The sequence below is a fragment of the Triticum aestivum genome, chromosome 3B (assembly GCF_018294505.1).
Source record: "Triticum aestivum cultivar Chinese Spring chromosome 3B, IWGSC CS RefSeq v2.1, whole genome shotgun sequence".
Taxonomy (NCBI): Eukaryota; Viridiplantae; Streptophyta; class Magnoliopsida; order Poales; family Poaceae; genus Triticum; species Triticum aestivum.
The window spans coordinates 83,977,382-83,993,229 of NC_057801.1; the positions used below are offsets into that span (position 1 = coordinate 83,977,382).

The following is a 15,848-nucleotide window of genomic DNA, read 5'->3' on the forward strand; positions in this document are numbered from 1 at the left end:
CTGAAACAGTAAAAGTTATATCAGGTAACAGAAGAAGGAAAAACGTACAACATCCTTTCATAAGTTTGTTATTTTGGGTAGCATAAATAAATCTCAAACGATGCTACAATCATTCCACATTAAGTACCATCAAACTGTAAACGTGAATATGTTTAATTATAAGATGCCATAATCATTGAACTAACCTCCTGAAGAAACAAATATATGGAATAGGGGTCCGGCCTTGTAGAGTAGAGAAGAAGCAATGTGTTGATGGCAAGAACCATTGGTTTCCGCCAACCATACACAATCAAAAGAATCAAACCGATAGGCAGCTGAAATTTTCTGACCAAATTCCAGAATTTCCTAAGAACTTGTTTCGCATATGGTGAGAGCACAGTGATATCTTCTGATGGGCTCTTTGTCGGTCGCTCTGCGATGCAAGCAATTACACACAGGAAAAATGTGCATTAGGATAATAATAGTGACTAGCATTTGGATTATCTGTAGCTAGGTCTAAGTATGTGTAACAACTTAAACGGAGTTTTTTCAAGGGGGGAACTGAATGAAATTGGACTATAGGTATCAACTTCACTAAACTCTGTCCTATACATACCCAATTACCAGATCATACCAAAGCATGCTCAGGAAAAAGAACATATCGAAGAAATGAACTAAACGTTTTTCTCCATGTGAGCAAGCACTAGAAGGAAAAAAAAACATATACTGTGCATTCTAATGTGCCGGGTGTGTGTGGCAAGAAAATTACCTTGTGCCTCAGCAACCTTTGTGGGATAAAGCATCACAGCAATTGCGGTGCCCCCGGTCCCAAATCCCCTCAGCAAACCTAGAATAATGGATAAAGTCAGTGAGCACAATCCTGGTCAACTGATTGTAGACCAAAACATGGTTATCTGAGAAATGTTTTTGAGACAAATACAAGGAGAGCTTGAAGGAGGGCTTAGACTACCTGGAAGCTTCGGACGAACTCCGGGGGACACCCTCGCGGCCAGCAGAGCTCGGAGCATGGGGGCGCGAGCCTGAAACGCGGGGGTCGAGCTCGAACACCGCGACCAGATGCCCTGCAACGCGTGCCTGACGGGAACTGGCGGGGAGTCACTCGAGGGTGTCAGCGCGTGGATCAAACAAACGAGGACGCCGGATAAGCAAGGAACTCACGGGTAGGGCTGGCGGCGGGAGGGCCGCAGAGGGCGGAGAAGGTGCGGGCGGGGGCGAAGTGGGGAGAGAGGCCGCCCCGCCGGAGATGCGCCGCGGCGGCGCCGCTCGCCAGTCGCCTCCACGCCATTGTCGGCAGCCTCCCTTGGTCTCGGGCAGGATCGAGCGGCCCTGGCAGTGGTAGCTTGGCTTCGGAGAGGAGAGGAGGAGGGGAGGACGAGGAGGAGAACTCCGGAGACGGCGGGGCGAGAACGGGGCGCTTCTCCCCCGCTGCCGAGTCCCGTTCCGTCTCGCCGAGTTTTGGGCCGTGTGGGCTATTAGGGGTTTCGGGCCTGTAAAGCAGAAGAAACTTCATGACCCATTTACAAAAGAGATACTAGCACGCTAGGCCCAACTCTAACCAAGCCCATATTCCCAATGCGCCTGGTCGATCCGTCACTTCAAAGACCGGTCGATCCGTCACTTCAAAGACCGGTCGGAGACGGCGCTCTCCTCCTCCGGCCGAGCCGACCCACGACCGCCGCCGATCCGTGCCGTTCTTCTCTCCCGTTCGTGCTGACGGCTGACGGCGGCGCCCTTTCCTCTATTCCGTCTGAAGAAAACAGCCCCGACCTCGGTTCGTTAGCTCTCAACTTTAGATGCTTATACGGATCATGTCTTCCTTTCTTTCGATTTGGATGGTTGATTGACAGATGAAGCTGTGGTTCTTAGCGTTGTTGTTGCGGTTAATTTTTATGCCCAGTCCCATGATTTCCCTGCTAAAGGCAAATAAGCTTTAGTATCGCTCAGCAGAACGCAAGATGTCGGTTCAGCAGGTGTATGTTATCTGCTAGATTTGCATCGATTAAAGTAGTTATTATGTCCGTAGATTTCATCCTTGCTTTCATTTTCCCACCAATTCCAGATATGTCTCTCCATGATTGTGTGACTTGTGGGTTCTTTGTTGTCTGCTCAGAGATTTAGAGATAAATAGGCCGGTACCTTAGTTAATGTTCTTTGGAAAGCTGAACGCATGAATCTTTGATATATACTTGAAAGAACGATTTTTCGTATATCGATGATACTTGAGTGTACATATTTCAGAATTTCGATTGTTGTACTTTAATTAATTGACGACTTAATGTCCAAAGGAGTATGTTAGGAAAACCATATAGTTTCGGTTCTATTGATGCAACTTGCTCAGGAGCATCTAGGTCCTCATGGAGGAGGTTTTCATGTGTTCAGTCAGAACAGTATTATCTCGTAGACTCATATTTCTGATTGGTTGTTTCTGGATCCCTTCTTTCTTTATTATTTCGGCAGTTTCAGATACTTGGGATGATAATTACTTCGATGTTGTTCCTTATTACTTATTTGTAAGGCATGAATTTGCACCAGTATAATAGTTATCTTGATCGCTATCGCTAAAGTGATCTTATAGCCCTGCTTGCTTAACTCTGATTCTCATTAATTTCTGTCCAGTGCTCTGCGTACCTATTGAACCTCAGGATTACCATACTTGCACTACATTGCTCGATGGAGGATCTCCCAGAGGAACTGTTTGCAGAATTTCTCAAAAGGATCACCAGGACAAGTGATCTGAATTCTTTTTCCCTTGTGTCGAAGCGGCTCTACAAGATTGAGGGAGATCAGAGGGGTGCTATCCATATTGGCTGTGGCCTTTTCCCTGCTACGGAAGCCTTGGCATCGCTGTGCACCCGATTCCCTAATTTGTGTAAAGTGGAAATCGACTACTCTGGTTGGACGGTAGGCCATGGCAATCAGTTGGACAACCAAGGCCTCTCTGTGTTATCATCTCACTGCCCCTCGCTGACTAGTCTCGGTTTAAGCTTTTGCTCATACATCGATGACTCTGGTCTTGGTTATCTAGCCTGTTCCAAGAAACTAGCGTCCCTCAGGTTGACCTCCACACCAAACATAACTTCAAGAGGGCTTCTCACCGTGGCTGTTCGTTGCAAGAGTCTTTCTGCTCTCCACCTTATTGACTGCCATAAACTAGGTAGCAAAGATTGGTTGGAGTACCTTGGCTCTGTAGGATCATTGGAAGAGCTTGTAGTAAAGAAGTGTGAGGGCATCAGCCAGGATGACCTCCTGAAGTTTGGCCCAGGATGGATAAATTTACAGAAGTTTGTGTTTGAAATCAAGAAAAGATTCTTTCGTAATGACGGGGCTGGGCCTGGTGAGGGCTATGATCCCTCATACGACCCTCATAGCCTGAATATGTATGATTTCAGTTGTGAGAATATGAAGGACTTGAGGTTGGCAGGTATCGAAATTGCGACAGGAAAAGGACTTCGTTTTCTCTTTGGGAGGTGCAAAGCACTGGAGAAGCTTTGCTTGGAGTATGTTCGGGGTCTAAATGACAACGACATGGTTGCATTATCCCAGAGCTGCAACAATCTTAAAAGCGTCTCACTTTGGCTGGATCCTCAGAATTATTACGATACTTTCAGGACGGCATTTACTGATAACAGCCTTAAGGCTCTATCTCTCAGTTGCCCTATGCTTGAGAGTGTTGATCTCACATTTACAGGTTGCTCTGCCATCTACACGTCAGAAATAGGCTTCACACGGAAGGGCCTAGTGGCTCTCATTAAGTCTTGCCCGATTCGTGTTCTCGTGCTAAGGGGTGCCAACTTCTTTAATGACAAAGGGATGAAGGCCGTCTCATCTGCTCCATTACTGGAGACACTCGAGCTTGTGGATTGCCAGGCCATAAGTAATGCTGGGCTGCGGTTCATTGTGCGTGCCCCATGCTTGATTAATCTCACGCTCCGGCTCTGTGACCGTGTGACTAATGCTGGAGTATCGAAGCTGGCACATTCACAGAAGTTAGAGTCTCTGATCATTGAACGTTGTTCCCGGGTCTCTGAGCAGGCTGTGCGTGGGGCTGCCAGATCAGTTCAATACTCCGAGTCTGTACCCCTCAGCGAGCTAGAAAAATTGTTCACAACTTCGTGCAGTTGATGAAGTGGCCTCCAAAATTTGTCAGTTCAAAACCCTCTTCTGAAGTGATCAAGGTGTTGCTTGGTGCTGGCTCTGAATCAGTTGGATGTCCCTGACATCAACTCCGTTATGCTTCTGCATCTTCTCCTTATCTCTCTGAACTTGTTTTTGCTTCGACCTTTTGCTGTCGTTATTTGCCTTAGTGCGAGAGAATCTGCAGGGTATTTTTGACTTCGTACCGGTGCACTTTTCTTGCTCTTGTAGTTTATTTTCCTCAGCTTGATGTTTCCAAAATTCAGTTACCTACGTGGTTGGGCAGTAAGGTTTTTGTTGCCCAAATTATCAAACTTTGTGAAACTGATATTGCAGAAGTAGTTGTGTGGTAAGCGTAAAAATAAGTAGTTTTGGAGAATTATGTAGCTGTACTTCTATATATTTTTCTGGTGAGATTTGTTATACTTACACATGATTTCTCAAAATTTGTTGGCCTGCACATAAATCGACATTGCATTGAGTTGTCAGAGTTTTGTTGGGCTCTACGTAGTAACAAAGCCTGCTTTTCGCCCGTTTTGTTTCTTTCGAAACGTCACCTGCAGCATACTGTCACTTATTCAGGAAACCCTGAAATATAAAGGTCATTTGATTTGAGTGATAGAAGTATTTTGTAAGATATAGTGAAAAGCAATTGTTACCAAAAAAACTTAATATTCAATTATGAAACAACCCAGATAACAAAGGTTTCTGAGAATTTCGTTTCTCCATTTTTCTATAGAAAGATGCCCAAGATAGAAATAAAAAAACACAGAATATGATTTCCTTTGACAAGCGAGCGTTCTAAGGGCAACTACAAGGCTATCCCTAAGGATGGCAATTTTACCCATGGGTACGGGTACCCGCGGGTATCATACCCGCATGGGCAGGGTATGGACACACTTTTATACCCACGTGTAGTACCCATATCCTACCCATTAAGTCATGGATAGGGTACGGGTATAGTCTTGTACCCACGGGTATACCCATACCTTGCCCGTTTGTGAACTAATCTTAAGTTGTCGTCAATTAGTCATTAATTTGTCATGTCACTCGTCTAATCCTATTGACTTGAGAGTATGTTGTGATTTCTAAATTTTGATATTGGTTAATTACTCATCTACCTATTATTCTGATGAGATAATTGTTTTTTTGTCAAATGTGCTATCAATGAGCATAAAATTGTGAACAACCTGTGTACTATTTGTCCTACCCGCTGGGTACCTAATGGGTATGGGTACCCGTCGGGTATGGGTATGGGTAAAGTTTCATACCCATGGGTACGGGTATGGGTAGAATTTTGTACCCACTTACTGTACGGGTATGGGTATGGTATTGCTCTACCCTGCCCATACCCTACCCATTGCCATCCTTAGCTATCCCTCAAATGTCCGTGGACATCTGGCCGGGTGGATGTCATCCAACGTTCTCCCTCAAATAATTGCCCCATCCATCTTTTTAACACGCTGAATATTGAAAAGAATCAAAGATAGATACCATGATCCATGAAAGATAAATATTCCAATACAACAATAATTCAACATAAAGTTTGAAATAAAAAGTTTAATTTAAATTCAGTTTATTTGGACACAAGCTCTAGTTGTCTATATGAACCGTCCACAAATGCTCCATCACATCATTTTAAAGTTGTGTTTGAGTTCCTCGATTGGGAATCTGATGATGCATCCGAAAAAATTGCTCAAACATTGCTGCTTTCTGCTCAAGAAGCTGGACAAGATCACACATCTATTCAAATCCATAACTTGGTGAATTGCCTCACCCTCATCCTCCACAATCATGTTGTCCATGATCACATAAACTATCATCACCTCTCACATTGTCTCTGGATCTCATCGTTTGGTAGGTCCGTAAACAACTACAAAACGGGCTTCGATCAGTCCAAATGTCCTCTCAACATCCTTTTACTTGCAACAACGTGTGGTTTTTGCTTACCTAGTGGATTGGAGATGGTCTTGACAAAATTCGCCCATGAAGGATAGACACGATCACAAAGATGGTACCACATGTTGTACTCATGCCCATTTATGGTATAGTTGCACGCAGGAGCTTTGCTCGCACACACACCCTTGCAAACAATGGAGACCGTGCATCATGTTGATGTCATTATGAGACCCTGGCATGCCAAATAAAGATTGCCAAATCCAAAGATCTTGTGATACAACTACTTCAGGAATGACGGTGGGATTTTTTTTTGCTGGCCTTAGACACTGCCTTTGCTATTACCAGTGCATGCAATACAGGGACGCGAGCATACGTAGAAACCCTCTCGCTTCTCCCATTGCCATGAGCCTTGTCGTGAGTTCGGCATTTTTCTCTCTCAAGTACTCCGGTCCATACACCTTAACCACTTCCTTAGCAAATCTAAGCGTGGGTTCAAGGCATGTGCTCCCAAACATCCAGAGGTACTCATCCCACTAGTTTGCGGTTGTGCCAACACAAGCATCCTCACAACACTCATGCACACCTAGAAACCATATAACCCAATACAACAGACTGCATCCTTCTTGAGCTTCAAGTAATCATCATATGCCCTGACACCTTCCATGTTGTGCAAGAGCAATGGTCGCTACATCCAATACCGACTTCGGAAATAGCGATCGAATAGCACATCATGGGCAAAGTATTCCTCGTGGAGGTCAACACGCTCCTATGCGTGATGTTGATTCAACTCTCGATGTCCCAGCGTTGAGCCCTTGAAGTTGAGAAAATGCTCCTATGCAAGATCCATTTCGTCCAGAATTGCCATCATTATCGCCATTTCAGTATTATCTTCTTTATCATCCAATGAATATGAATCCATAAACTCCATGTCAAAGTACTCCTCATCTGAATCCATCATGTTTGCTTCAAAGTAAATATCAGAAGTGTCAAAAAAAGCGATCTGGCATTTGACCGAACTCTTCGGCATGCAGTGCACGCCCTCCTCCCTTTGTTAGTCTCTAAGTGCGCCGACCCATTTAGTCCTGTGCCTCAATGGTTTTTTTGGCTGATTTTCTTTGTGTTTTACATCTATTTTGCCGGGTTTTTCTTATTCAGTTTTAATTTATTATTTCCCTTTGTATTCTAAAATTGTGATTTTTTAAAACTCATGCTTTCTAAAAATATTGCAATTTTTTAAACCCATGAACATTTTTTAGATTCATTTTTTTATATGTGAATTTTTCATATTTCACCAATTTTTAAAAATTAGGAGAACAATTGCAAAAAAATTCCAGAGACTGCAGTAGCATAAGATGAGTAAAAGAAACAATGAACTGAAGGGGAACGTTAAATGAAAATAAAAAATAGGTATTTAACGTGAACAAAATTATATATTTTCATGAATTTTTATTTATATTCATGAACATTTTTTGGATTTTGTGAAAAAAAATGGTACAAATTGTTTCTATATGATATAAAATTTACTAAAAGTTGTGTGAACAAATTTTCTATTTTTATGAACTTTTTAAACCTATGAATATATTTTAGTTTTGTGCACAATTTCTTAAATGACACATTTTTTTATATGTTATGATTTTTTGAGGAAAAAATTATGTGAACAAATTTTTATCCTTTCATGAACATTCTTAGATGTTATGAAGCATTTTATAAACGTGTGAAAACTTTTCTTAATGGGACAAACATATTTTAAAATCATGAACTTATAAAGTATTGGAACATTTATTAAAATGTGAGAAAAAACTAAATTTTCATATTGTAGATGCATGAAACATTTTCAAAAATTTCAATAACAATTTTTAAAGTGCGTAAACACATTTTTGTAGTACACAAATATATTTTGAAATCACGTAAACGTAACATATTTTAACCAAAGTACATTTATTTATATGAATAGGACAACAATAAATAAATAAAAATGAAAGGAGAAAAGAAATGGAAAAGTGTGCGTACGTTGTGCTCATACCTGGCCATCCGTCGGGCCGGGCCGGGCCTACCAAAGCCCGACGCAGAAAACCTAGGGCTGAGCCCGGCCTGACCTAGTCGTCGGGCCTAAAAATCAGGCCCAAGCCCGGCCCATCATGCAAAAAGCCCGTCAGGCCTACGCCGGGCCTGAGCCCAGCCTAGCCTGGCCATCGGGCTCAAAATCTAGGCCCAGGCCCAACCCGTGGGCAAGGTCGGGCCGTCCGGGCCGGGCCGGGCTACGCATGGCCAGGTATAATTGTGTTGCATGATGGGTTAGACGAGGAAGAGTAGGGCATAAGACATTGGCACGGCTTGAGTCCCAAGAGGGCCGCGCCAATGTCTTATTCTTCCATTCCCATAGCTCACGTCTTGTTCTTCCACATAACGAAAACATATTTTACCCAAAATACATTGTAAAACACTAACAATTAGCCGGTGGATAGCTCGGTCGCATCCGCCGCCTGCTCCACTTGCCACGTGCCTTCCTGGGCGCACAGTCAACCTATTCCCCTAGAATCAGAAGCATCATGTGTTCGTTGTAGTGAAGTGCTTTGCAACAAGTGTTGTGTTGGAATAAGGTTCTACAACAGGACCTATGTTGCAAAAAGATTCTGAAAAGGAAAAAATGTTCAGAAAAAAAAATCCTCAACAGGAACTCCGCTGCAAAAACAAATCCGCAATAGGACCTCTGTTGCAAAAGTTTCTGCACCATGAGTTCTGTTACAGAAGTTTTTGCAACATGGCCTCTGTCGCAATAGGTTTCACAACACAGTAGTCGTTGCAATTGAAGGACAAGGCTGGGCTCTTGGTTGGCACAAGATCTGGCGGCTACCGAGGCGAGGATCTTTAAAAGATTCGCCGACCGATGCGTAGGGTACCCCAAATACATTATATTTTATGAATAGGACAAAAATAAATAAGGAAAACGCTCTTCTACTCGTGGATCGCACGCGAGCATCCGCCGACTCGTACGTACGATGTGTGTCCTGATAGAGCGGTCCTTTCCTTTCGGTTAACGTGGCCGCTGCTCGTGTTCACTATCCACTACGATGAGTTTCCACAGCAAGGTTTTTGTTGCAAAAACTGCAACAAAACCTCTGTTGCAAAAAACTAAATTTGCAGTAAGACCTCTATTGCAAAAAAAACTAAATTGTAACAAAATCTATGTTGCAAAAAGAAAATCTGAAACAAGACCTCTATTGTAAAAGAAATATCTTGCAAAAAAATTCTGCAACATGCCAACACAACCTGTGTTGCAATGATAAAAGGTGACGATCGGCGGATCATACGCGAGCATCCGCCGGCTCATTCCTACGACACGTGTCCTGACTGAGTGGTCTTTTTTTTCTTTCTTTCGGTCAACGTGACCGCTACTCGTTGCTCACTGCTCATTACGATGAGTTTCTGCAGCAAGGCATCTGTTGCAAAATCTGCAACAAAGTTATGTTATAAAAAATGTTAAATTTGTAATGAGACCTCGGTTGAAAAAAAACTAAATTACAACAAGACCTCTCTTGCAAAAAAAACTGAAATATGACCTTTGTTACAAAAAAATCTTGCAAAAACTTCTGCAACATGACCCGTGTTGCAGAAATTTCCCGCAACACGACCTGTGTTGCAATGATAAAAAATGACGCTCGGTCGCTCAATCCATCAAATCCAATGACTCGTGAGACACGGATCTTTGAAAAAGGTCCTCCGGCTGACGCACAACAACGCCCAGAGTATGCATACGTCGTTGTGCTGCATGATGGGTTAGAGGAGGAAGAGTAGGATGTCGAAATGTTGGCATGGCTTAGGTCCCAGGAGGGCCACGCCCCACGTCTTATTTTTCTCCTCCCACAACTTCACTTTTTAGGGTTCGGTGAGCTTGCTGAACATGGGAAATATATGACATGAGACATGAATGTTGCCATGGCCAGTGATCATTCAGACTAGTTTTATTTTTTTTCCTTTTTATTTAATTGAAAATGTGTTGAAAATATAATGATTCTAATCGTTTTGCAGGATAATCGTTCAGTTTGTTCAAATCTCATTTAAAATGTACTCTCTCTATAAACTAATTTAAAAGTGTTTAGTGATCTAAACGCTCTTATATTAATTTACAGAGGGTGTACGTGGCATGCGGTACAGTTGGATAGTCGATTCGGCTTTCATATTCACTGTGGACGGATGTATACTGTGTCCAAGTTCGTGTTGGAAATGCCCTGCTACGCTACGCTAGTCCCAAGCTCTTAGAGCATCTCCAGCCGCGTCCTCAACAAGCTCCCCCCCCTCCCCGGGGCCCTTTTTTATCGTCGGCGTCGAAAAATCGGCCGAGTCGCGCCCCCGGAAGCCTATTTTCGCTGGTTAGGACCGAATTTGGTGCCGGCCGATCCAGACCGAACCCGACACGCTATGGGGCTCCCAGGATAAAGATTTTTTGCACGAAAACCTGGCGGGCCCGCCGAGTCAGCGACCGGGCGCGTTCGTCTACCTCATCGCCTCGATTTCCCGCGGGGAATCAATGCCAAAGCTGTCGCCGGTCAGCCTTCTATTGATTCCTCACAGGCGGTGCAGTGGAGCGGTGACGCGCGCCACGTGTACACACATCTGCCGCTCCCCCGCCGCTATAAAAGCCGCCCCCCCCCCCCTCTCGCCTGTGGACGCACTCTCCTTCACCCGTAGTCCCTCTCTCGCCGCCGACACCCCCATCTCTTTCTCTCTCTCCATCTACAGCCACCGCATCCACATCTGCCGATGGGAGAGCGATTTCCCGGCGACGAAGCAGTGGCCAACAGCTTCGGCTTCCGCCACTGCACGAGTGGGAGGCCCACCTCCTCCACGAGGCGAACTACCCGGCGCCGCCTGACATGCGCGTGCCGGGGTGGTGGAGGCTCAACGCCGGATGCGTCCCCGTCCCCCCGCAGCCCGACGTCAACCGCTAGTACCCGACGGCCCCGCCCCGGTCCGCCGCCGGAGCGGCGGCCCATGACTGCCGAGGCGCATGGCGGGCGGGTCCTCTTCCTCCTCCTCCTCCCGCTCTTCCGGTTTGTCGGCGCTTGCCAACGTCAAGGCTGAGCCCGTGGAGACGCCGCTCGGGCGTCGCACCCGCGGCGGCGCCCTCGTCATCAACGAGGGCCATGGCTCCTCTGCTCCCTCCTCCCACCTCGTCAAGCCGAAGACGGAGCCGGGGCTCGTCGCCGTGAAGAACGAGTACGCCGACATGGCCGCCGCCGACGAGGCCGCCATCAAGTGGGCGCGCGAGGACTACGTCCGGCTGGAGATGGAGCGCCAGCGCTGCACCCCCGAGGAGATCGCCGCTTGGCACCGCGGCCGCGACGAGGGCGGCATCATCGACCTCGAAGGCAGCGACAATGAGGCACCGCCGCTGACCAAACCGGTCCGCCAAGGCGACCCAGGACAGGGGTGTAGCAAGGACATGGGTGGCGGCATGAAGAAGGACGACGACGGCGGCGGCGGCGGCTACAACGCCTTGGGCAAGCTCTTCGGCCTGTAGGCGCGACTGACGGACGACGCAGCGGGCGGCGATGCAGTTGTAGTAGTCGTTGTTTTTTATTTTGTTTGTAAATTATATTTTCAACAATATGTAAAAAATAATAAAACATTGACTGAGTATGGTTTAAAAAAACAACGTTTGGGGCGACCGTGGGGCGGCGGCTGGAAAACCTACCACCCCATGCCGATTTTATCGCGTGTTCGCCCCCAGGGGCCGAACGGCTGGCGAGTGAAAAATCACAAAACTGGCCCTTTGGCCAAAGTTCAGCACAAAATGACCCTGTTTTCAAAATATTTCACAAAATGGCCCTACCTGCATGATGCCCGTAGCCAGGGCGCCATGCTAAACAACACGACGCCCTGGTCAAAGGCGCCATATGGATCGCTTTGACCTGCCACGTCGACTGCTAGCGGGCCCAGTTGGCGGAGCATAACGCCCCGCCGAGGGGCGCTATGCTTACTTGTATGGCGCCTTGATCCAGGGCGCCATGTCCCTTCATTCTTATCCAGGGCGCCTTATTCTTGTTCTGTTCTCCCTCCCCCCGCCCCCTGCCCCGTCACCCCTCTATCCCTCCTCTCAGATCCGCGGGCTCAAGTGTTGGATCCAAGGGGGAAAAGGGTGGATCTTATTCCCCTTCCCATCCTCAAGGTATTCCTCTCCCTCTCCTCTTATTTTATTGGTCTAAATCCTCGCATTGAGAAACCCTACTTCATGCTCTTTTTAGGGATTTGCTAGATTAAAATGATGTATGGATGGGGATATGTGAGGTATTTGATGGTGTATGGATAGGGGTTTGTGTGACACCCCAAAATTTTAACCTTGTTTTGATAATTAAAATTTTGCCAGGAAATTAAAATTTTTATTTTCTAGGCTCCCTTTTGTTTTTTAACCATTTTTCTCTCTCGTTATTATGGAGTTTTCCCCAAAAAGAAAACTTTTCAAGTATGTTATTGGACTTGTTTAACCTCTCAAGAAAAACGTTTCTTTTATTAGTAGAACTAATTACATAATTAATTTGCTTGATCTTTATATTATTGAAAAATGGTTTTCCAAGATTATATGGCCATATTTGAACTACAACCATTTGATAAATTCTTTTAAAAACCCCACCAAAATTTGGAGATGTCATGTGAGGTTTATAAAACACTTTTATGCAAAAATATATTTCATTCCTTGGATATTTTGAGCTCTGCACCCAATTTTCTTCTCTGGTCCAGTGGGCAATTTTGCACTGTATCCCATTTAAATATTTCTTTCTAGTTTCCACCAAAATTATGGGATGTTAGTAGCAGCATATGATTCAATTTTATGCAAAAACCCAGTGATGTCATTTGAAAAATTTGAGTGAATCAACCCCTTTTCCATACTGATTCAACCTTATCCATGGCCGCCGCGGAACCGACTCCGATCGCCTATATAAGGAGCCCCGAGCTCATCCCCGCACGCAGGAAGTCCCAAGCCATCTCCCTAGGACCCCCATTGGCAGCCAATCAACTCGGGGAGGTCTCCTTCCCCATCTTCGGCAACCGCAGCCACCGCCACTGCCCCGGCTATTCTGGCGCCACCAGGGCCTCCCCCTCTCCACTCTCTCCACCAGAAGCCCTCTCTTCCTCCCGTGAACCCTTCCCCCTGCTCGATTTTGATCGGGAACCACCACCGCCCCAAAACCACTTTACTCCCGCCGCCGCCGGCCGCCGCGAAGCTCGTCGCCGACGACTCCCTCCATCCCCATCACTCCCTCGACCACCGGAAGAACCGCCCCAGTCTTGCGGATCCATCCCCACCCTCGGGGGCCCGCGAGGAGCCGCCTAACGCCGGCGACGATCGCCGGAGCCCCCGCCTCTGTTCGGCCAGAGGATGAAGAGGGAAGGAAGAATAGTCAAACCTGACTAGTGGGCCCCCTGGACCCACTGTCAGTGACCCACGCGCGTCCACGCTGGAGTAAGTGGAGGCGTATAGTCGGAATACGTCTTCGACGTGTACGTATATTCGAATCGTTTTCTTTTTATTCTGTTTTATTTTTTTTAAATAACAGATTTTTGACCACAGCTTTGACTGCCTATAACTTTTTAATGACAACTCCAAATGAATTGATTCTTTTTCCTACCTCTCTCGAATTTAACCTAGTTTATTTTAAGATTTATTTGAAAAAATTTCAAACAACTTTTTGTGCTGTTTTTGAATTTGTGTGTTAATTCAAATTTATTTAAAATAGGACTTTGGAGAGACAGAAGAAAACTTTCAAAAGTTTTGGAGTGCACCCTGCCTTTCCACACCTTGAAGGCAAGCATTCTGAACCCCGGCATAATATTTTTGGTGTGTTCGTTAACACGTTTATAACACCACCTCATTTCGGAGAACTTGTTATTTCATGTGATATGATCATATGCATGAATGCATATTAGTGATTTCCATGCAGTTGGAAATGAACACACTTGTGATGATAATCATCCTCATGTGCCTTGCATGCCTGCCGGAAGGAATCCAGGAAAACCTCTGCCTTGGGTAGGCATGAGTTTGTCGCCGGTCTCCGTCGGGACGGTTATGTCCGGTATGGCATAGTGAGGTATAGTGAGCGGTGATTCTGTTGGTTGAAATATTTTTCATTATACATGTCATGCAGGGAAATTATAAACCTCCTGAGTCGACCGTAGATCGAGTCTTGTTCCAGTAACCCCCATACTTGTTTCGTACTACCACTCGTCTCTACAACAAGTAGAGTACGGTTCAGTAATTTGTCAACCCCTTTCTAGCACACACCGTACAGAGGGGCCGGGATGAGGGTACCACGGCCATGGATTAAAGCCAGTCATCCGGTCAGGGGGCATGGGTGTTTTCGGTTGTAGCCGAGGGGGTAGCTTCCCCAGTTTTGCGCGCGGTATAAATTTTGTGATCCCATGCTAATCGAGGTTATAGCCTCCCCACTTAGAGTTTTGCTTAACGAGTGTCGTGGGTGATTCCAGACACCGGTGAGTTAAGCTGGTGTTGGCAAGTCAGGTGCGTTTTCATTTAAAAGACCGTAGACGGAATTAGTTCCGATGGACTAAAGGAATCCGTTACTCGTGGGTAAAGAGTACACCCTCTGCAGAGATTAAACCTATTCGAATAGCCGTGTCCATGGTTAAGGACTACAGTCTGGGATGGGTCAAGTGTCGGTCTTAGTGTCGGTCTTCGGAGGTGAAACTATTAAACCAGAACTAGAATCACGACTTGTGACTTGTGATAATTATGATTACTATTTTCGTTGTGAACTAATCCGTGATATTTTTGGTATTATCGAATATCCCTGCGATGGTTCTACCTCCGGGATATTCACTATGATTGATTCCCTTAAAGCCCTGTATGTGGTGTCGCTAAGACGCCCGACTGTGGCATTTCTTTTAAAGCCCTTTATGTGGTGTCGCTAAGACGCCCGACTGTGGCATTTCTTTTAAAGCCCTTTAGGTGGTGTCGCTAAGACGCCCGACTGTGGCATTTCTTTTAAAGCCCTTTATGTGGTGTTGCTAAGACGCCCGACTGTGGCATTTCTTTTAGCGCCCTTTATGTGGTGTCGCTAAGACGCCCGACTGTGGCATTTCTTTTAAAGCCCTTTATGTGGTGTTGCTGAGAAGCCCGACTGTGGCATTTCTTTTATAAGCCCTTTATGTGGTGTCGCTGAGACGCCCGACTGTGGCATTTCTTTTATAAGCCCTTTATGTGGTGTCGCTCAGACGCCCGACTGAGGTATTCCTCTTTATTTACTGACCTCTCGAGGCGTCGCTTCAGACACCCGATCGGTGCCTTTTATTATTAATACGTTATTGCATTTTCATAAATAACCTACTTACATGCATCAGAGATTTATTTTCCTTTTTGTGACTCATGAGCATAATCATTTCGGAACATCGTTGTTATATTATACCCGTGTTCATAATGTTTTCGAGTACATTCAAAGTACTCACTGGCTTGTCCCTGGCTATTGTCTTGGCCAGATTCCTTGCGCGGAGAGGAACGACCGTGATGACAGCCCCGGAACCTAAGCAACGGTGATAGCAGCCTCGCGAAGATAGGAGTTAACCTGGTCAGCTGTTCCTGTGGGAAAATGGAGTCCCATAGACACTGATGATTCACAAACCGCTTCCGCCATCATTCACTAGAAACCATTTGTTGTACTCACAGGCCAGAACGGTCTTGTACTATATATGTTGTATTTTGCTTGGAATTTCTGTATCAAGTTGGTGCCTCATCAGCTAACAGTTATCCTGGGGCTGGTGAGCACAAGGGCCATTTTCTGGGAATCAATACCCGGAAAAAT

At 45.7% G+C, this 15,848-nt stretch overlaps 2 protein-coding genes across 2 annotated transcripts in view; one reads left to right on the plus strand and one right to left on the minus strand.

Moving 5' to 3' along the window:
- Positions 1 to 1,455, minus strand: part of LOC123068769 (uncharacterized) — a gene marked incomplete in the record, with an annotated part of 4,683 nt that extends 3,228 nt beyond the window's left edge. Inside the window, 4 exon segments of the mRNA XM_044491423.1 lie at positions 186 to 412; positions 749 to 826; positions 950 to 1,084; positions 1,159 to 1,455. Of these exon segments, the coding sequence (XP_044347358.1) occupies positions 186 to 412; positions 749 to 826; positions 950 to 1,084; positions 1,159 to 1,285 (567 nt within the window).
- Positions 1,456 to 1,588: 133 nt separating this feature from the next.
- LOC123068770 (F-box/LRR-repeat protein 14) lies at positions 1,589 to 4,557 on the plus strand. The gene is made up of 2 exons (XM_044491424.1): positions 1,589 to 1,771; positions 2,617 to 4,557. The coding sequence occupies exon 2, from the start codon at positions 2,671 to 2,673 to the stop codon at positions 4,120 to 4,122; it is 1,452 nt and encodes a 483-aa protein (XP_044347359.1). The 5' UTR covers positions 1,589 to 1,771; positions 2,617 to 2,670; the 3' UTR covers positions 4,123 to 4,557.
- The last annotated feature ends 11,291 nt before the right edge of the window (positions 4,558 to 15,848 follow it).

What these genes read in the sequence shown, in the direction of transcription:
- LOC123068770 (XM_044491424.1), top strand. Translation starts at nt 2,671, where the DNA reads ATGGAGGATCTCCCAGAGGAACTGTTTGCAGAATTTCTCAAAAGGATC.